This window comes from Porites lutea, chromosome 5, assembly GCF_958299795.1.
Source record: "Porites lutea chromosome 5, jaPorLute2.1, whole genome shotgun sequence".
NCBI lineage: Eukaryota > Metazoa > Cnidaria > Anthozoa > Scleractinia > Poritidae > Porites > Porites lutea.
This window is the reverse complement of record NC_133205.1, coordinates 44,495,300-44,517,499: the sequence shown is the minus strand read 5'-3', so window position 1 is coordinate 44,517,499 and position 22,200 is coordinate 44,495,300. Positions and strand designations below refer to the sequence as shown.

General features: G+C 41.9%; 2 protein-coding genes across 2 annotated transcripts; both read left to right on the top strand.

Annotated features, from left to right (window-relative positions):
• The first annotated feature begins 278 nt into the window (after positions 1–278).
• On the top strand, positions 279–21,633 carry LOC140938434 (uncharacterized). The gene is made up of 7 exons (XM_073387913.1): positions 279–562; positions 3,501–3,572; positions 4,333–4,404; positions 6,506–6,571; positions 13,021–13,217; positions 19,958–20,077; positions 21,292–21,633. The coding sequence occupies exons 1-7, from the start codon at positions 279–281 to the stop codon at positions 21,603–21,605; spliced, it is 1,125 nt and encodes a 374-aa protein (XP_073244014.1). The 3' UTR covers positions 21,606–21,633.
• On the top strand, positions 13,791–19,153 carry LOC140938652 (uncharacterized). The gene is made up of 3 exons (XM_073388152.1): positions 13,791–14,129; positions 15,175–15,555; positions 17,846–19,153. The coding sequence occupies exons 2-3, from the start codon at positions 15,180–15,182 to the stop codon at positions 18,856–18,858; spliced, it is 1,389 nt and encodes a 462-aa protein (XP_073244253.1). The 5' UTR covers positions 13,791–14,129; positions 15,175–15,179; the 3' UTR covers positions 18,859–19,153.
• Positions 21,634–22,200: the final 567 nt, after the last annotated feature.

Below are 22,200 nucleotides of genomic sequence, written 5' to 3'. Positions count from 1 at the left end.
CAAGTGGCTTGACGCTTACATGACCTACATGTTAGTACTTGTGAATGCCTACCCACGACGGGCGCTCAAGCTTATAAAATACCAGCAAATTATTAGCAGAGCAGTCGCTAAATTTAAGGGTTTGGCCTGGCTATCGTACGACTAGCAATTCCGTCGCTGTGCGGCCTATGACTTTTCCTTGAGCTGGGATAAGGTAGACCTTAAGCAATGGACAGTCACTTTCGCAGGCCTCGCTAAGCCCCGCTGCAATGTTTGCTTGAGTCGTTATCACGCTGAGGATGTCTGTCCTTCTGCTGACCTTAACAGAAAATCTCGCCTCCCCCAGACTGTGTGCTTCGACTTCAACAAGTCCTCCGGCTGCCGGCGCCGAAACTGCAGCTACCCCCACGTGTGCCGCCGCAGCTATTCCAGTACCCACACCCCTCCGGAATGCACCCAGCTGCAGCCCAGCAGCGCCAACAAGGCCCCAAGACCCAGCGACCGTCGCAAGAAGTAAAGTGGAGAAGCAACTGCATAATCACAAGCCAGTAGTATCCTCGCCTATTGACATTAAACGTTTAGAGTTAGAATTAGCCACTCATCCCGATATAATGTGTAAATATCTTATTATCCACTCCCCACAGGGCTTTTCAGGGATAATTTACAACACTGGTTGGGGGACTTTGCCAGACTGCTTAAGGTGCAGTTTACAAGTACTGAAGGAATGAGTGATGATGCCACCATACATGAGTGTGAAAGTGAGATAGACCACTACACAGGGCACTACGTGCCCTACTCTTTACGAAGAGTGTGTGGGTTCTTTAACGTCCAAAGATTTATTTCATGTGCAAGGGCTTGTGAGACGGGGCCTACGGTTTATCGTCCTTATCCGAGAAGACTAGAAAGTCTAACCATTTGTAGATGTTATTACAAAGGCAGCACTTTCTCCTCAGTTATTTAAAGACCCTGAGTGTTGGTCCGGCCTGGGTTTGAACCTACGGCCTCCCGCTCAGCAGACCAGCGCTCTCCCAACTGAGCTAACCGGGCGGCGGTGCATAATCTGCTTAGTAAGCTCAAGGAGGGTGCTCACATTGAATATACAAGGCTTCGTTCAGTACCGGGTCTCCCCGAACCTCATTTCGGCAGCACAGCACCCTGACGTTCCTTCCCTGGGAAGGGCAGCAGGTCCCTACCCCTCCTCACCCTTACCTAAGTTTCAATGTCATCCGGTAGGCGTTATCCCCAAAAAGTACTCACCTGAATGGCGCACTATCTACCACCTCTCCTTCCCCCAAGGTACTGGCAATAACGACCACATCCCTAAAGACCCCTATTCTCTAAGTTATGTACGAGTTGACGATGCCCTCCGTATCCTCCAGTCCCTGGGAAGGAGAGCTTTCACGACCAAGACTGATCTCGAATCAGCCTTTCGTCTGATACCCATTCATCCTAACGACTGGAACTTACTGGGCATTTATTGGCAATTACAACATTACGTAGATATGTACCTACCCTTCGGGATCCGTTCGGCCCCGTTCCTCTTTAATCAGCTGTCTGACGGCCTCGAGTGAGTCCTTAAAACAACTACGGCATCCAGCATGTTATTCACATCCTGGAACATTTTTTTACTGCCGAACGAAACAAATTAGACTCTTTAACCAGCTTTAGTACTCTTTTGAGGGTATTCACGTCACTTAAGGCCCCGGTGGTCGCTTCTAGGACGATAGGCCCCCTCCCAGGAGATTGAGTTCATGGGTATAACGCTTGCCCCAGGACAAACTCGTCAGGATCAATCAGCTGCTCAACTGCTTCAAAAATCGTCGGTCAGTGTGCCTGGTCGATCGGGACTCTCCAGTTTGCATGTAAAGTAGCGGTGCCGGGTAGGACCTTTCTATAGCGAGCGATTAATTTGACCAGGGGGGTCCCCAGTCGTTTTCACAATATGAGGCTTAATAAGGAATTCTTTAAGGACCTAGCCAAGCGGAAAATTTTTCTGTCCAAATGGAATGGGCGCTCCTTTTTTCTATGATCTGGGCCGCGTTTAACCTGGCCTTTTTCGCTTTCCTGCGCTGTAGCGAATATACCTACAGCGGGGTGCACAAATTTCTCCAACAATTCGATCTTTCTACTGAATGCATAACTTTTGAACACAGCCTGGCGCGCTCGTTTTGCATAACAGTATATCTAAAATCTTCTAAGACAAATATTGCTAGGGAAAGTCAGTCACTCACTACAGCTCACACCTTGTCGCCCCTTTGCGCCGTTGCTGCTATGCAAGAGTATTTTCTCTCAACTAGGCCGCAGCATGGACCTTTGTTTTATTTCGAATCAGGTCGTTACCTCACCCCGGGCATCGTATCTGACCTCCTTAGGGATAGTGCTAGGGTCGCTGGCCCACCTTATCAAAGCCTCAAAGAGCATAGCCTTCGCATCAGTGCGGCCTCCGTTGCAGCCGCCCCCGGCTTGCCAGATTGGCAAAAGTTCTTGGTCGCTGGTCCTCGGACTGTTGGCTGTATATCAGAACTCCGCAATTTACATAAGAGTCTGTGGCTCCCAGGATGGCTATTGTTCCTCGACGCTTCCAGCCAATCTAGCTTCCGTTTTTTCTACTTGTTTATTCGTTCTCTTGTTTGGGCTTGGGGGATGCTTTGCCTCGCATGCATCAGTAGCGGTTAAGTCTGCACAGCGACTTCCCCTAAGCTTGTTAACCGCGTTACCGTATACACCGAATGCAAATATGGCGGACCTCTCGGCCGGCCCGGGTCTAGTTGCGCGAAAGCGAGGCTAGTTAGGCCTCGAGAGTTTTGTTTTGACTGCGCGTCTTAGCGATCGAGTCGATCGATATGGTTTGCATCGAGTTGTTGCATGCCTGAGGGCCACCAAAAAGAAGATTTTACTCTAGCTGGAAAGGCCTTTACTTTCCCGAGATCTTTTCACAAAGAAACTTAAGGATTCATGCGATTCGGCGCGGCGATGGGAAGCACTTTACAGCGAAACTGTGCTCGCTCACTTGCTTTAGATGAGAATACTCACGAAAGTATTTGAATGAAATAATTTTCACAAGAGATGGTGCTGTTCCAAGATGTTTGCATGGTCTGTTATTTATCCAACAAAAGGTAAACATTCTCGAGAACGGGAGCATCCGCGGTGGACCGTAAGATCTTTTAGATTTCCCGCTGAAAACAGCTGCATTAAAATATAACAACAACAATAACAATCGCCTGTTAATCCTACAAGCGTGGCCTGTGAAACTATGTAAGAACCAGAAGAAAGCGACATATTTCAAGAACAGTCCTTGACCAAAATGCACTGAAAAAACTAACGGAGGAACCGTTGCCAACTAAGAAAGTAAGAAGAAAAAAAAAGGTTCTGGAAGAAAATGAGCGTGCAAGTATTCGAGCATAGTATTTGACCTTGCGCGTGATCTATTTTAGCAACTTGTCGAATAGTTTCGAGATAAACTAACAGCGATCGTCCAAAAATTGCTCCTTTAATGGCACTGCTCAAACTCTTGAACACAGGATCGTGAAGACTGTGAAAAAACATTCGCCCTTGTTGTTTGTCGTTGTGTCTCTGAGAGCGCCAAAAGATTGGTAAGTCGCGACGGCGGATTCACTCGTCCTCGAGGATATTTACCTTTCCTTGGTAAGAGAACGGACAAAGCAAACTTGAAACAGAACCATGAATCTTTCAGTTATTCACCCATTCTAATAATTTCGTGAGTCTTCTCTTCTGAAGTGAAGCGAGCACACTTTCGTTCTTTTAAAAAATAACTCCGTGATAGTAGAGTGCCTCCATTCGCGGCGCCGAATCGCTTGAATCCATTTCTTTCTTCGTAAAGAACTTTGGCAAAGCGAAGATAATCAACTTTCGTCTCTGCTGGAGTTAAATCTCCTATTTGATGGCTCTTAAGCACGTAACAACTCGAAGGAAACCATATTCATCGACTGAATCGCTAAGACGCGCAGTCAAAACAACACTATCGAGGCCTCACTAGCCTCGCTTTCGCGCAACTAGACCCGGGCCGACCGAGAGATCCGCCATATTTGCATTCGGTGTATAATATCGCCTGCAAACGGATACTCTTGTCCGATCCAGCACGTGTTGTATTGCATTCAGCTCGTAGTGCTGGGGAGATAAGTGAGTTAAGTCCCACAGGCTAACCTAGCGCAAGGCAGTGCTCCCTCATTAATGCTAGCTTGTCATTATTTGTTTTATAATTAAGTTAATTCGCGTTTAACATGCATAGTAACGGAACAGAGACATTAAACTGCGGTGATTTTCTTTCCTATTATTCTCCATGTGATGATTTTCATATATTTATAACTTCATTATTTACATTTGTCGTTGTAGGTTTCTTCACAACAATGAGATCAAGCGCTTCGGAAAAAAAGCTTTTTACGGCCTTCAAACCCTTAGTACATTGTAAGTGATGATCAAAAGTGAAAGTTTCACGTACAATTTATGCAGGTTGTTGTAAAGGATACATTACACGTTAATTTTTCAACTTGTATTACTTGGCTGTAAACTACAGTTCATCACCTGAAATGCAGCTTTAAACTTGATACCAAGTGTACCGGAAAACTCGGACATGAATCTAAGTACGGAGAAAACTTGAACAAAAAAAGAAGGCAAACTGTTAACCAAGTGTTTCCGACATTTTGGAAGTGATGATGAATCCGTACCGTGTGTCGGCAGCGCATTCAGGTACGGGACACGTAAGTTGCCATAATTATTTTAGTGTGACTCGACTGAGGGACCTCTGTCGAGTGTCACGTGAATTATACGTTCGAAGGATGGGAAGAATTTATTGCAAACTAACCTCTAAACAATGCAAGAGATGGTAACGTCCACCCTGCCACTCATTGAATTGATGGATACTTATACTACTACTACTACTACTACTACTACTACTACTACTACTTCTACTACTACTACTACTACTACTACTACTACTACTACTACTAATTATTATTATTATTATTATTATTATTATTATTATCTTTTTTTTTAAGCGAATTAATTGTAAATAGGATTTTAATAGTTAGCATTGTTGTTGATAAAATTTCTTCTTCTTCTTGAAATTAAAAAAATATATATTATTAAAATTATAACTACTTAATTATCTTTTCCTCTTATGGGTTTTTCAGGGATAATGAAAAAATAATTCAAATGGAACAAAAGTTGCTATTTACAAGGGTGGTCGAGGATTTCAACTCCGGGCTACCGAGAAAAAATCCAGCAAGCGACCAGGGCGGAACCCGAGCTAGGGGTTTTCGAATCATTGCTCTAACTGCTCCACTAAATGGAGTGATACTATCACTTAATAAACGTGACCTTTGGATACACATGAATTCCCAATCATTAGATCAGTTGCTTTGTTATAGATTTTCAGGCTGTTGCTCATAATTGTCACTAGATTTTTTTCGTGTTACTTAGAATTATCAAATTGAACATTTTTCTTCCAGGACACTTTCGACAACCCGTTAACAACATTGCCAAATGATCTGCTTGATTTATTAACAAACGCATCCAAAGTGTAAGTGAAAATAATAAAATTAAGTGATACAAACAATAAACTTTGTTTGGATAAGATACCAAATAACATACAAATATTTCCTTAGACAAATCAACAGAAATATCGATCAACAAGGAATTAAAAAAAAAACACAAACGACATCGCGAGTATAACTGGCAATCTACAAAGGCAACACCTTTATTCATGGTCGTTCACTATACACGTACAGTCGAACCTCTCTGTACCGACACCTCTCTAATACGGACACACCTCTATTACGGACACTTTCCAATTTCCCGAAAAAATTCTCATATATATTCTTTTAAAAAAAACTATAAAATACGGTGTCTCTAATACGGACAACGGACACTGAATCTCGGCCCCAGAGTAAAAATTCATATAAACTTAAATGTAACACTGCGGTGATCAGGTCGATCCCGAATCCCAATCAGGTGAATCCGCACAGGGTGAATCCCGTCTGGCTGATGAGCTATGCAAGGTGTTTTCAAAAGCCCAGTCGCTGAGTATATCAAACAACGATTTGCAAAAGGTGTACAGAGGAAGATAACCGACTTTTTTAAATAACTACAGAAAGCATAAAGATCTTTTCTATCACATTTTGTACTCAGTACTGTTTACTGACTTGCAAAATAACGCAAGATGCTTTCAGAATTGTGCTTTACGTTTTACAACTTTTTATTTGCAGCATTGCCCTGTAGCTCGTTTGGTTTTAAAAGTGATTTGTCCACTTTGTTGCTGAGATGTACAATTTTGTATGCTACTGTCTTTGAACTGTGAATTAATAAATTTAAATGCGGTTTAAAGATGAGTGTGAGCCTGGTTTTAGTTACTGAATACTTAAAACTGTAAGTGGAGTCATAAAAGTGACGTCATTGTAGTGACCTCTTTTATACGGACACCTTTCTAATACGGATACTTTGCTCTGTCCCTTCGGTGTCCGTATTAGAGAGGTTCGACTGTATAAGTGAGAATATATTTTTGTTCCAGGTCTGTAACATGTAGCAATCTTCATCGGCTGTCATTTCCACCCCATCTGGAATTCTCGTCAGTACTGTATGTATCTCTGTCCTGCGCGGGGTATTCCTGGGAATTCGCGGTGGGGGTGTGCCGCCGGTTCTCCAAATCCTGACCCTTTTTCAGACCAAAAAAATTGTCATTTTCCACACCTGATTTTAGACCTGGCCTCTAAAAATCCATTTCCGTTGTCAGACCTGGCGTAGGCAGAAATTATGTTATTATTACTTAGATTAGAACGCCAACAAAAAGATTTCTTAAAATCCATTTGGAATTTGCATATTACTCTTTCTTTCTTATTCATTTGGAATTGAAACGACAAATTAATACGTTTGTGCACTTCCGTATTCCCTTGAAAGCCATAACCAAATTCAGACCTCAATAGGTAAAGCCTATTTCCGTTTTCAGAGAAAAACGGCGCAAACACCACACCCTTTGGGGCGGCACATACCTACAAGGCAAATATAAGGGAGTACTCCTCCGGGATTTGTATCGATATGAACCATGTTCTCTTTAATAAATAAATGCCAGTCACGTGTGTGACAGATATAGCTATGTGAGCATGTTTGATTATTCCATGCATCGTTTTAGTAACCCGGCAAGAAAGTTGTTTTTTTTATTTTACTTACTAATTAAATTATTACTTATTAACTTAACAAAACTAAAGCGAGCTTTAACTGGTCAATGACCCATTTAAGAATTGGTTATGGTTAGCGTGTCTATATCGAGTTTTATTCATCTGTATACACACGGGACTGGACGCTTGTAGAGGGCAAGACTGACGCGTAACAATTCAAGCTGCTTCAAAAACTAGACATCCCCAGTGCCCAAAGCCGATTCCATAGCTTAATAGACTTAGTTAATAGAACCAAGTTTCTCTATCTGCTCCCTGCTATAGAGCCCAATCGTTACTGTGCTTTTCAAAAACACGCGAATTCTGAAGTTTTTATGCCGCCTTCGGGTAGTTGTCCCTTTCGTAAACGGTCGCTACCGTTTTTAAGACACAGAAAATTTTTGACCTATTTTTGAGAGTTTTGCTATTCAAAAGAAAAGAAATCGCAACCCAGGGTCGAACCAGGAACTCGGACTATTCGTAATCTCTCTCTCTCTCTCTCTCTAGAAGAAAAGTAGGGCACTTTTGTAACACTTTTCACTAATTAAGATAGCTTCAACAATTCTGTTTGCTGCAAATTCTTTCAAGGTCAGAAACGTACTTTAACACGTGTTCCCAATGAATGTCAGTGGTCACCAAATTCTAATTTAATATTTATGAGCTACGCTCCCAAATATACCCAGGAGGTTACAAATGCGCCCTATGTTGTGGTAACCGTCAATTTAAAGACTAAAAACCCCATTTCTTGGTCAAAATGGAGCTATTACTTTACCATTTATACGCCACATGATTCTCTTGATTACCACATTACTTGAAATTTGAGTTATAAAAGCTAGAAAAAATCTGCCGTGTAAGTATATGACTCTTCATGCCGATGACAAGAATCAAAGATCGGAAAAAGGCCATTTTTTGTTTTGCAAGATTGAAGAATCAATTTCATTAGTTATACTTGACCAAACTAGCTCAAACTGAAGTATGAGGAAGAGCAATCATTAGGCAATATACCAACGCAGAAAGTAAGGAGAAAATGCGCTCTTTCATTTTTTAATAAATTTTTAAAGTTATCAATGTGCGAAAAACGCCAACGTTACAAAAGTTCCCTATTTGCTAGATGTTCCAACGCTGTTCATGGGATATTTTTTTTGAGAGATAATAATCAATATTGTTGTCAAATTAAAGGCTATCAAGACAACAACAACTGACGTAAAACACTCGTCCATTCCTTTTAAGGAAAGGGAGTTACAGCTACGGAAAATGTTTGAAACACAAACGCAAGATAACCTTATGATCTGATGAACTAGTTTGACTTACTACGGGGGTATTTAACAGATATAAATTCATCAGTTGTATCCTTAACAACATGAAGAAATTCGCTCTCACTTGAAGCAATTCGCTCTTACCTTATGGATCACAACACAGCTTTTTTTTCGAAGATTGTGCTTAACAATCACTCACAGCAATTAATCGCTGGATAACACATTGAAGCACAATGTTAGTGCGGAACAACTAAACATTCCTTTCTCTAAAACAGTGCTTTGAGTTGTCTTTATAGACCATGCCATTGATCAACGTTGACGCCGATTTCCTCTACTAGCTACAACCAAAAAACATGCCGCATTTAATAACCGAACCAACGACGCTTTTTTAACGGATTTGAATAAAATAACACTCTTTTGAAAACTGCCTTGAGTTTTGTCTAAATGTTTCTCGCGCGGTAGCGTAAAGCAGTCTAGAGCTGGATAACTCAGTCATTTTCCCCCAAAAGTTCCCTGAAACGTAAAAGGGACAGGTATGTTTGTTGAGTATTCTAAGGTTCAAGATAGTGTATTTGGCAAGTTGTGAAAGGATCCGGCGATCATTGAGCTGCGAAGGGACCTCCCGATGACATCCACTTTTTTCGTTGGTAATGCTTTCCGTTCTACATATTTCTATACTCTCTGACTTCGCGCGCCCAAAATAGTCATAACAAGACTGTCCTAGCTTTGGACGTTACAGCGGAATACCCTGCCACTTCAACAATACTCTCCCCAGCCGGCTAGGCGGTACGTAGAAACTAATTTAATGAAGAACAAATTCAAAATGGCATCCTGTATTATTACTGGCTAAGAGTAATATTCCTCGTTCTTTAAACCCTGGAGGGAAACAAGAGCGCCACGTGTGTAGTACTCCTCGTTCTTTCAGCTCAAAAGCGAAACAAGCGTTCTGTTTGACTTGATGTCTTTAAGAGTATGGATCGGGGGTTAACTAAGATCCTAATCGAAAGGAGCTTCCAATCACATCAACCTTTACTCGTTCTAAAGTCGACTGATGTGTAAATAAAGTCGAGTATTCATAGGTGTTTTAAAGTTCACGACACCACCTAATGACCTACTTCACAACTATGTAGTTTTCAATGTGTATAGTTATCTTTGACAACCATTTTTATTAGTAGCTAGGCTTAAAACAATAGATCGCTGCCACTAAACTTTCCCGATCACTTTTCGAAGTTTTGGACCCGCCCAAAAACGCGTGCATTAATGCTTGATTGAACGCTCGCAATTTGTATATTGCGTTATGTAATGTGCACTAAATATTGATCACTTCTGTATTTTTTAGTTATGTATTTTTAGCAAGGAAACAGAAACACTATTATTTGCTCTGAATGGGATATCAGGCTGGGCATCTCATATCCACTTCTACTGAGAGAGGCTCGGAAGTGGCGGGCCTATGAGTGGGGTGTTGATCAGAAGTCCAAATTCTGTTTAGCAGACTGATTTTCGTGCAATTAAGTTGACTGACTGAATTCAAGCTATCAAAGAATACTGGGGCATTCCAGGAAAATGCAAAGTCATTTTCAAACCTGCCACCAACTGAAGACTGTTATCACCCCCTTCCACGCCCTACTTGCATTATTCGGACATTGACGATGTGACACTTCGGGCTCTCATACACAAGCTACCTATCAGACTACGTTCGTCGCCTTAAAATTATGAAAGGGGTGATATTCCCACGAACAATCACATAACTTGCATTGCTAAAAAACGATCGAGTTCTAATTCTTGGTTATCTGCAAGTCTGTCTAGATTGTGCTATTAAATAGCAACAAACTAGCTACAAATATATGCCTACAAAAAAAGGTGATTGGAATAAAAGAAACATGTTTCTGCCGAGTCTGAAACATTTCTTATAAAATTAAGTGTTTCTAGAGGAAAACCACAAAGTTGCATCTTTGTTAAGCAACAAAAAACTGCCAAGCGCAATCTAAATAGGACTGGTTAGTGAGCTATTCAGGATCTGCGGTGGATAACACCTTTCAAAGGTTTTTGCACCCAGAAGTGTTGTAAAATTATTTTCTGCCAATAATTTGCTGTTTATCCTGTTGATCATGTCTAAATCAGTGACGACAGAGTCCTTTTCAAAACTGTTACTAATTAAAACAACCTATAGTAGTACTGTACTGTACCTATAAACAGCGCTATGAACCACTGTCAACAATTAAATTAGTCTGTGTACATCCGCCCCCTCCCCTCCGATTTTTTCTGAGGGGTGGGGGCGGCTGTACTCAGGCTAAACAATTATTTGCTGAGGTTTTTGTGATATGCAGAATAATAATGGCCGAGGTAAGTGTCATCAGCCAAGCCGAAGGTCGAGGCTAATAACACTTACCTTGTTCGTTGTTGTTGTTTTGCAGCCAACCACGTTAATATGGACACTGAAGGGACCACAGAAAGTGTCCGTATTAACGGGGAGTGCGTATTAAGCGGCTCATGTTATTAAAGTCAAAAACCTCTCTTTACTAGAAAAAAAAATAGTAAAGAAATATAAGAGGACATAAGCTTCGTCAAATTAAACTTCTCTTACCTTCACAAGGCCGTCATAACGTGGTTTAAGTCCACGGAAACACTCAAAAATCCCTCGTTTATATATTACTCTATCAAAACCCTTCTCTGCGTAATTCGTTTGATGCCTAAAATCAGTGATGTCTAAAACCATCCTATCCGGAGTATTGTAGCGCTGGGAACATCGACATGCTGTCAACTGAAGAACTTTTTACCTTCAAAAGGGAACGGTCTGTTACAGCACACAGTTGATATTGAAGTGTCCCCATTAGCGAGGCTGGCTCTCTATGGGAATTCGTTGATTAGGCAGGAAATAAGTGTCTGTTGTCCACATAAACGGGTGTCGGTATTAAAAGGATTGAATTTAGAGAAAATGTAACGGCTTTCTTTCCCCGGGACAAAGAAAACTGTCCGTAATATCGTGGTGTCCGTATCAAGTGGGTGTCCGTAAAGCGGGTTTCGGACCGTATTTGCATGGAGCAAAAATAGTATTCGGTGATGTCCCATTAAGGCGTTTTGTCTAGAGAGATTGTTGGGTGTTTTTAAGCTCTTTCTTCACTTTCGTTAAAGTGGCCACGGAGCATTTTAACTCCGCAATAGCGACTCGACATTTAGACAAAACACTTTTGGCTGTTGGACTAAAAAAAATCACTTTTTGTAGCCGCGGGGTCAAAGGAATACCTGAAAATGTATAATAGTTTATGTATTTTGCCTTGCGTTCGAAAAAAAAAATGTTCACCGACTTCTTCACTTTAAGCATGGCGCATTATATAGAATTTGGACGACCGATAACACCCGCTCGTTTCTCATATCTAGTCGGCATCATGTTGTCCTTTATTCATCTTCATTAATATTAACATCAGTGACTTTGTAATGGCTCATTTTATTTTTAAATAAAGGACTGTGTTATATTCTTCCAGGTATATCAGCAACGGTAACTAAATTGAATTTTTTTCTTATGAGTCTTCCCGTGAAAAAGGCCTTTGTGAAATTATTCCTGTCCTTAAACTACAACTAAGTAAAGATCACACAGTAAACAAGTCCCATACCCCCACCCTGGGGTACTCACTATAATGGCCAAAACGAGGAAGCTGACCGCCCGAAAGGGCTTCCTTTTCCAGGCTTCAGGTATATGAAAGGGTAGTAATTTTACTAGTTGAAGTGTATAAAAGGGCAGGGAAATCTTTGATTACTACAATCACTGAAAGTATTTCTTTAAAAAAATCGTTAGTTACAAAAGTGCCAGATTGTTACAAAAGTGCCCCACTCGTTACAAAAGTTCCCTGTTGTCGTTACAAAAGTGCCCTAGTGACGTTACAAAAGTTCCCTTGGTTACAAAAGTTCCCCACCTTGGTTACAAAAGTTCCCTATCGCGTTACAAAAGTGCCCTTTTTTCGTTACAAAAGTTCCCGTTCTTATGGCTCTCTCTCTCTCTCTCTCTCTCTCTCTCTCTCTCTCTCTCTCTCTCTCTCTCTCTCTCTCTCTCTCTCTCTCTCTCTCTCTCTCTCTCTCTCTAAAAAGTATTATTTGCCCTACTGTAACTTAATCCAGGGAATATGTCACATCTATCATTACTAAGGCCATGGATACCAATGGTGGCATCGACCGTTAAAATTGGTAAGAACCGTTTACGAAAGGGGAATAGTGCCGCCTTCACAACTGCGTTTTTTGCTGCCGTCAATCATCATTACGATCACAAACAACGAACCTTGAAACAGAGAAACACACAAAACAGATCAGGATCCACCAATCACAAACAATGACCGTTTAAACGTGCTAAAGTAATCTTCTGTTTCTTGAGAGGTCCATTTAGATTATATACGGAAGAGAAAAACGCAAACGTCAGTTGGCTTTTGAATTTCAGAATTCACGTTTTATTTTTTTTTTGCGGGGGAGGGGAGGAAGGGGAGTGCAGTAACTAAAGAACGTGAAACCCTGACTATTATGGCTTGAAATGTGTCATATTCCTAACTGTATTCATTAGCCTCTACAATCAAACCCTACACGTGGTTTTTTCGACAGAGAATTTTCTGATCTCTTTTATTCTCTTATTTCAGGGACTGTGCTCCTTCCACCACTTTTTACACCATTGTAAAGGATGAAGTGGCTTATGATTTAAAGAGCTTTAGACAATCAGGGTTTATATGCCATCCATGTCCCCATTCTCATTTTTTAAACTCAATGTGCTGGAATTGTACGTTTTGCAAAGACGGATTGAAATCTCTGGATGACTCTTGCAAGGCGTGCCCTGCTGGTAAGTGAGATTACATTGCTATGAAATACAATACGTGTACTACGTACTTGTTTGCGGTTTACAGGGAAGACAAAGGCAGCACCTTCATTTTTCAGTTATTTTAAGAACCCGAGTATTAATCCTGCCCCAGAGATCGAACCCACGACCTCCCACTCTGCAGTCAAAGGCTCTACCAACTAAGCTAAGCCTGCCGCTGTTAAAAGAGAAAAAAACTTATCATGCACGGTTTTGGAAGCCCTTTTGACGAGTAGGCAACCGCGTGAGAAATTACTGCAACAGTGTTTGTATGTGAATCTAATGTCGAATAATTTTCCTTAAGCGGCTGTTCTGAAAAACACTTCACCCCTAACGATTCAACTGAAAAAACAAATTGAGGGCGTTAGATGCAGCTACACTAATGTATTTATCGCAGGCACAAACAGGTGACGTCCCACCCAGTATCGCTTTCCAAGGACACCATTATATTGCAGCACATATTTATAAAGAAAGGAATTTATTTGCCTGCAAATAAAAATGTTTATGTCACCTAGTCACGCAATTATTTATGTTAGTTTGCTTAGAGGTGCACTTATTACTAGTCACGCATTCACCTTTAACATAGGTAATCGGCAGGGAAGAACTGTGAGCAGGGTCGAATTTGACACAAAATAGTCAAGTATTGATCACACGATTATCACGAGATCAATCGGAAAATTACTAGCCGGGAAATCACTAGCTGGTAAATTACTTGCCGGAATATTACTTGCTGTAAAACTACTAGTCACGAGCTCGTTCGGAAAAGTACTGAGCCTCGACGTCATTTAAGGTTAGGGTATAAGACAAGCTGTGTTCGCCGAAGTCTTCCTCTTGGTCTCCAGACGTATCAAGCTTTGCGAATTTGACAGCCACCTACCTCCATCCTTCACTTCCAGAGTTGAGTATATCTTTCTTGTTGCTTTTTAAGTTAGTCATGTCTCCTAAACCCCATGTTCTCATTATGGGCCACTCCTTTGTCCGTCGTTTTGAATTATTTTTGTCTAAAGGCGTAGACGCAAGGGTACGACGGGATCTTAACTTGTCCCGTTCCGCGCAGATAAATTTTCTCGGAGTTGGCGGTCGCACTGTCGACAAGCTATCTAAATTTGATCTACATTTAGTAAGGCGCCTGCAACCCCAAATTGTGATTTTGGAGATAGGTTCCAACGACCTTTCCCCACCGGACGCTAGGCCCGAGGTGGTAGGTTCGAAGATCGAGACCCTCGTTCAGCGTTTACACGCTGAATGTCAAGTTGAAACAATAGTAGTTTGCCAGACCATTAACCGCGCTGCAGGTTTGAGGGATCCACCCTCCTTCACCGATCGTGTGGCCCTTCTCAACCAATATCTCAGCGTGGTGCTGGAGACCCTACCTTTTGCTGTTTTCTGGCGTCACAAAGGACTTCGACAACCCACCGTTCGCATTTTATGCAGAGACGGGGTACACCTTAATGCCAAAGGGCAATATGCTCTCTATCGGAGTTACAGGGGCGCTATTCTATCCGCTATTAAGCTCAGTTGCCTTTCCTCGGCGGGTCACGCTCCCAGCTTAAATTAGGTCCTTTTTTACACCCACATTTTCTTTTGTCTTACATGTCTAAATAGACTGTTTCTATATGTTTACTGAGAACTCTATGAGTTCCCAAGCTTTGCGGCACATAAGCATGTTCCTTGCGGCAGCTATCATTATTTGGGCTTGCCAAACATGTTGCCGTTTTTCTTATATATTACGGTTCGCTGGAACCGTTCTTTCTATTATTAACTTTTATTTAATTTTATTTACTTTTCGTTTTTCTTCTGTTTTGTTACGTGATCAAAAGTGGGGTATGGACCTGCTGGGCATAAGCGGTTTCTTTAGCCATCGCGCACATACCCGCAAGTTTTCTGGTTCGCATCCACGGGTTACTTTCCTTGCTACACATAAGCTGTTTTTGTTTTCCAGTCAATATGATGACTCGTCGGCAATCTCGTGCTGCCCCTACCGTACCTCCTGTACCACGCCCACAGAAGCGTGCTGCCCCGGCCACGCGAGAATCTCACAAAGCAAAGAGGTCAAAATCAGCTGCCCGGGCCACAGTTTCTAATAAGGACAGCCGTCCACCCGCCTCGGAACATCCCTCCCAATTGGTCACTGTTCCAATTGCCGGCAACGACGCAGCCCCTGCCCCGGTGGACATCGCTGCCATAGTCTCAGAAGCCGTGCTAGGAGGACTTCAAGCAGCCGGCATACTCCCTCAAGCTCAGAAGGAGCCAGATGGTTCGAACGCCACTCCGGCTGCTGCTGTACAGGGGTCAGTAGCGGCCGTAATCCAGGACATTACCGGTGAGAGACCTCCTCCTACGAACCCGTCGACTATAAGTACCAGCCCGCTATCAATAAATAGCATAGCTCAGTCTATTGACCGGCCCCAGCTGATTCATGAACAAATCGCTGTACCTCTCGCCTCCAGGGTGTCTGATAAAATTCAATCAAAAATTTGGGCAAACGAGTATATTGATTTAGGAACCCTATTGCAAATAGCATCCCCAAACCAGTCACAGTACAATTTTGTTGTTCAAACGCAACACTCTTCAGATCGGCCGATCATTAGCCTCGAGCCAGCACAGAAGCCTAAGAGAATTGCCAACATAGACCAATGGATATCAGCCTTTCAAACATTTGTAGCTATTTATACGGTCCGATCACCGACCGACGCCCCAGCTTTAATGAAATATTCCGAGACAGTGCGGGACCTAGCGGCTAAGAACACCCATTGGCGTTATTACGATGAAAACTTTCGCTTTTTGAGGCAAAAAACTCTTTTCCCCTGGGACCAGATCCATTGGGAACTGTGGTTGCAGGCGCACCACATGCAAAAGTCCCCTACGGTAGTTTCCTCGGACTCACGCAACAGGCCTACCAGGTCGCCCTTTCCGTCCGGCTATTGCTGGAGATTTCACAGAGGGGAAAAGTGTTCCGGCTGTAACTTTAAACACGACTGCTTTCGATGTGGATCTCATCATCCGGCCAACCAATGCCACTTTCCCAAGCAACAGGCAAACTCCACCAAAGCTGTACTCCGACCGAAATCCACAGCAGTCACCGCAAATAACTCAGCCCCTACCTCCCGCACTGTCTCGTCCATTGGCAACGCCAATCAAAATAGATAAATTACAGGCCTATCTGGAGGGCTACCCTCCTCGATCTCGGCAATACCTCATCGAAGGTTTCCGTTCTGGTTTTTCTATTGATTATGTTGGTCATCGCAGTAATTTTGTATCCAAAAATCTTTTGTCAGCCACCACTAATCCTAAGGCGGTAGACGAAAAATTAGCTAAAGAAATTCAGTTAGGAAGAATAGTTGGTCCTTTCGATGGACAGCCCTTTCCAGTCTTTCATGTTTCTCCTTTAGGCTTGATTCCTAAAAAGGTGCCGGGGGAATTCCGCCTAATTCATCACTTGTCCTTTCCAGAGGGGAAGTCAATTAATTCCCATATCCCGCAAATTGCTTCCAGCGTCCACTACGCTAATATTGACGATGCCATCAGGCTAATTCGACGCACAGGCAGGGGCTGTGCGCTAGCGAAGACCGATATCAAAAATGCTTTTCGGCTGATTCCGGTCAGCCCCTCTGATTACAATTTGCTGGGGATTTGCTGGCGTGATCGATTCTATGTTGATAGAAATCTTGCTATGGGGCTTTCCAGTTCTTGCAAAATATTTGAGTGTTTCAGTTCCGGTCTGGAATGGATTGCTCGTTTTAGGTTACATTATACCCGGTATATTACATTTGTTAGATGACTTTCTGATCGTCAGCAAATCGCTTGCATCGTGCGCTAATGATCTGCAAGTTTTTCTCAAAACTTGTGATGAATTGGGCGTTCCAATGGCTCCCGAGAAAACAGTAGGCCCTAACTTCGTGTTGTCATTTGCGGGTATTGAGCTTGATACACAGAACATGGAAGCACGGCTCCCTAGCGACAAACTTACTAAATGTCGTGCCTCTATTCAACACTTCCTTCGTCGGAAAAAGATAACTTTAAGAGAACTGCAATCCTTAATTGGTCTTTTCAATTTTACTTGTTCTGTCATAGTGCCCGGTCGAACTTTTTTACGCCGTTTAATTAACTTGACAGTCGGGGTTAAACGCCCTCGATATTTTATTCGTCTAAATCGGGAAACAAAATCTGACCTTAAATTATGGCTTAACTTTTTAGAATCATACAATGGCAAGTCTTTCTTTTTAGACTATAATTGGCTCTCGTCAGCCAAACTAGATCTTTACACTGATGCAGCAGGTTCTTTAGGTTACGGTGCAGTTTTCGGCTCGCATTGGCTTTATGGTCAATGGCCTTCAAACTGGCTACATCGTAACATTATAGTGCTAGAGATGTTTCCGATCGTTATAAGTCTTTCAATATGGGCGTCAGAACTGGCCAACAAATGCGTCCTTTTTCACACGGATAATCTAGGTCTAGTTGACGTTATTAACAAGAAAACTACGAAAGATAACAAGCTCATCGTCCTCTTGCGTGAACTAGTTTTACAATGTGTGAAACATAATATTTTATTTCGGGCGGTCCACGTGCCTGGGGTGCTAAATGTCAAGGCTTACGCTCTATCGCGCTTACAGGTCACGAAATTCAAGTCCCTGGGACAGGGCATGGACCACGAACAAACCTTAGTTCCACCACATCTTCTACCGGAGAGCTGGCTTCTGTAGCACAAACACTTCTGTCTGCTAGTCTCACTAAGTGTTCCAAGGAAGCTTACAAGCGCTCGTGGAGCTTATTCACGAGATGGGCTCAGTCCTTTTTAGGTAACGAAGTCTTATGCTTACCTTTACAGCCCGCGATTATAGTACTATTTGTTTCACATCTTTATTCGCATAATTATGCTTCCTCCACTGTGACTAGTTATTTATCTGCTATCGGCTATGCCCACAAGTTAGCAGGTGTGAATGATCCAACGGAAACTGCGATCATTCGTCAAATTCTTAAAGGTTATCGCAAGTTAGCACCGGTACGTGATGTACGTCTTCCTATTACACTACCAATCTTGCGGCAGCTTGTTGCCTCATTTCAGCACACTACAGAGTCAGCCTACCAGTTTAAGATGTTTTCAGCTATGTGCTATATAGCCTTTTTTGCATTTTTACGTATCGGCGAGATAACAGTTAACGGAAGTGATCAGAGTAATCTGATTAGGCTTAATCAGCTTTCACGTTTAATGACGACCCAAGGGCAGGTCGTAGCTCTTCAACTGACAATTTATAAATATAAGCACAGTACTAATGGGCGCCCATTTGTTATTGACATCTTTCAAGAAGAATCTGGTTGCCCGGTCAAAGCTGTCTTAGCATTTATTTCTGTTAGAGGGGCCACCAGTGGCCCCCTGTTTTGCTGGCCGGGCGGGGAGCCAATAAAAAGATCAATTTTTGTGGAACAACTTAATAGGGCTCTTAGATTTTGTAATCTTGACCCTACCTTGTACAAAGCACACAGTTTTCGCACAGGTGCAGCCACTTGGGCTGCTGCTAAAGGTCTTTCTGACGCACAAATTCGCCAGTTAGGACGCTGGAGGTCCAATGCATTTTTAAGCTTTATTCGTACACCTAGTTTATCAACACATGCAGCTAGTTCATGAGTAATCTGTCCTCAAGCAGGTGCTGAGGAACTGTTTACTCTTCGGCTTTTTCTGGGTCATCCGTCTTCGGGTGGGGCGAGCCTCCCTACAGGAGGCTTGTGGCCTTTTTTCTCCGCCTTCACCTTTGCCAGAGCGTAAAAAATCAAATAATCATAGCTAATTAAATTTGTTTGAAGATGTTATATTTAATCAATAAATCGGCCATCTTGCGTGGCCAAAATTATACCCAAACACATCGTTGTTCCTTATTTCTTTAAGCGCTCTTGCAAACATAGCTCGACTAATGACCCCAGAATTTAGCCAAAGGTTCTCTTTATAATAAGGGTATAAAGGACAAGCGGGCAAGGAGGCATAAAGGAATTTATTTGCCTGCAAATAAAAATGTTTATGTCACCTAGTCACGCAATTATTTATGTTAGTTTGCTTAGAGGTGCACTTATTACTAGTCACGCATTCACCTTTAACATAGGTAATCGGCAGGGAAGAACTGTGAGCAGGGTCGAATTTGACACAAAATAGTCAAGTATTGATCACACGATTATCACGAGATCAATCGGAAAATTACTAGCCGGGAAATCACTAGCTGGTAAATTACTTGCCGGAATATTACTTGCTGTAAAACTACTAGTCACGAGCTCGTTCGGAAAAGTACTGAGCCTCGACGTCATTTAAGGTTAGGGTATAAGACAAGCTGTGTTCGCCGAAGTCTTCCTCTTGGTCTCCAGACGTATCAAGCTTTGCGAATTTGACCCTCCTCCTCCCTTCCTCCGCCGCTTTCTTAATAGTCGTTTATTTACTCTGGGTGCCTTTTTTCTCCGCCTTCACCTTTGCCAGAGCGTAAAAAATCAAATAATCATAGCTAATTAAATTTGTTTGAAGATGTTATATTTAATCAATAAATCGGCCATCTTGCGTGGCCAAAATTATACCCAAACACATCGTTGTTCCTTATTTCTTTAAGCGCTCTTGCAAACATAGCTCGACTAATGACCCCAGAATTTAGCCAAAGGTTCTCTTTATAATAAAGGTATAAAGGACAAGCGGGCAAGGAGGCATAAATACGTTTTAATAAATGATTTCATTGCTATCATTTCTTAAGGAGGTTTTTACCAGGACCAAATGGGACAGATAACCTGCAAGCACTGTAGCATTGGAACCTACGTATCAATAGAGCGACATCCTGATAAACGTGCCTCGGACTGTTGGGCATGTCCGTACGGTAGGAAACATTAATCATTACAATTTGGACCATTAACGTATTGACTAGACGAAACACATCCAAACTTTGTTATTTACAGACGTATTGCAATGTACAATTTACTTCTTTGACCCTTTCCTTCCAGTTTAAAAGAGATGTATACCGGGGATGTATATTCTTTCTCAATAGTGACTGACAGTTTTCAAGCAAGGATGACGTTCTCGTTGTTTTTAAATTTCCGTGTAGGATTAAATCTTTTAAGTGATCGAAGATAGACGTAAAGCTCACAATAAACCCATTAATACTCTTTCATGCTTGGTCCATGGCAGGGAACGTTTAGGAAATTTATGAACTGTCGGTCGCGCGGCTACCGACTGAACCAGATGACCATACGATTCTCTCCCTGCTCGTAAGGTGTCTTTTCATCGGTCGGGGAAAACATTAACACAAAATTGTTCATCATTATTTCCATTGTTTTACATGACCCCTCTCCCCGGAATGAAGAAAAACAATATGGCCAACGTTCTCCTTTATTAATAACGTTGAACATTTTTTTTCGGCAAACAAACAGTTAAGTTGAAAAAGGGTTTTACAAAAGTCTCAAGAGTAGGTCTCTTTTTCGACTTTAACTCGCAATATCGGTCAATTTACGCAACTTTTAAACTTCTGTCTCAGTTTTCGTTTGATTCTGCTTTGAAAATGGAATGATAATTACTCGGAGACAATACAGTGTAAAGAAGTGTTGAGAAAAAACGCGAAAACGTGCCAATTTCTGACAAAAAAGGTACTTTAAAAACGAACTAAAACATTGAAAACGCTTTGATCACAAGACTCATGACGTCATGTCATGTCTCTCTTTTGGTCATGAAAAAATTATCAGGCAAAACATTAGTTTCCCGCAAATTTTCTCTGCCGTGTTATTTAAAGTTGAATCTCTACAGCCCTCGGCCTATTCTCCCGACTTTTTCGCTCATATTCATTACCCACTTAAATTTTAAATGCCGGACGTCAACTAGTTGTTTTTAAATGCCCCACACAACTAAAACCTAAAATATGCTATTTGTTTGTCAACGCAAACATAATGTTAATTTCATTGTCACTATCAGATGTAAATCGTCTATTTTTAAGCCGGGTGACCTCCTACCCCTAAGCATTGTAATGTCACGCTGTGACATTACTCTAGTTTCTGTCAGCAGGAATATATTTTGACGAAAAATGTTACTATCTTTTTGTAGGTACGCTTTCCAATGAATCCGCTGGTTATCGTGCTTGCAGATGCCTTGAAGGGTTTTACCGCTTGGATCGTTTTGGTCCATGTTCAGAATGTCCAGCTCACGGCATCAACTGCGTCAACGACACAGCAATACTTGCACCTCACTATTACTGGAAGTGGACCAATCAAAGTAACAGCTTTTTTTATAAGAATTTCGTGCAAAACATCCATTCTTACGAAGCTGATTACAATCAGAACTACTCCAGATTTATCATGCCTCTTCCAAAGCCAGTGAAATGTCCGTATGCTGGGTCTTGCAAGGGAGGAATAGACTGAGATTGCAATGAGGGATACCAGGGAAACTTGTGTGCTATTTGCAGAAGTGGCTACTACCTAAGATTTAACACGTGCATAAAATGTCCGAGTCTTGCAGTTGCTAGCGTCTCATCCTTTGTGGTTGTAGCTTTGTTTGTTATTGTCTTCCTAATGATTTTTTGGGGCGACTCGAAACAAACTGACAATAATCGTACTATCGCAGATGTCATTATGTCGTGTTTTAAAATCGTTATAGGATTTTATCAAGTTATATCCGGTATCTTTACGGCATTGGTGAGAGTGAAATGACCAGTAGCTTTGATCCCAATGGGACAATTTCTGAAGGTGTTTGAAGGAAATATTTTTCAATTTGCTCCGATAAGCTGTATCAATTCTCAACTGCGACTAAATGCATATTTGAAGTTCATTCTCGTTCTTTCAGTTAATTTTTTTGTGGTTTCTATTATTCTGGCTTACATCTTTCTGAAAAAAAGACGAATCAACAAGAGGAAGGATTGGTCCAATGGCGAAAAGCCGTGTGAAGTTTCGTGCTTGAAGAAATCCTGTTACCGGAACATTTTCCTGTTTTTGCTGGCTTCATACCCAGTGACAAGTA

What these genes read in the sequence shown, in the direction of transcription:
- LOC140938434 (XM_073387913.1), top strand. Translation starts at nt 279, where the DNA reads ATGTCTGTCCTTCTGCTGACCTTAACAGAAAATCTCGCCTCCCCCAGA. An exon ending in TTGCAAGGCGTGCCCTGCTG is followed by an intron (nt 13,218 to 19,957) that starts GTAAGTGAGATT and finishes TCATTTCTTAAG; the next exon opens with GAGGTTTTTACCAGGACCAA. An exon ending in CTGTTGGGCATGTCCGTACG is followed by an intron (nt 20,078 to 21,291) that starts GTAGGAAACATT and finishes ATCTTTTTGTAG; the next exon opens with GTACGCTTTCCAATGAATCC.
- LOC140938652 (XM_073388152.1), top strand. Translation starts at nt 15,180, where the DNA reads ATGATGACTCGTCGGCAATCTCGTGCTGCCCCTACCGTACCTCCTGTA. An exon ending in CGTAATCCAGGACATTACCG is followed by an intron (nt 15,556 to 17,845) that starts GTGAGAGACCTC and finishes TCGCGCTTACAG; the next exon opens with GTCACGAAATTCAAGTCCCT.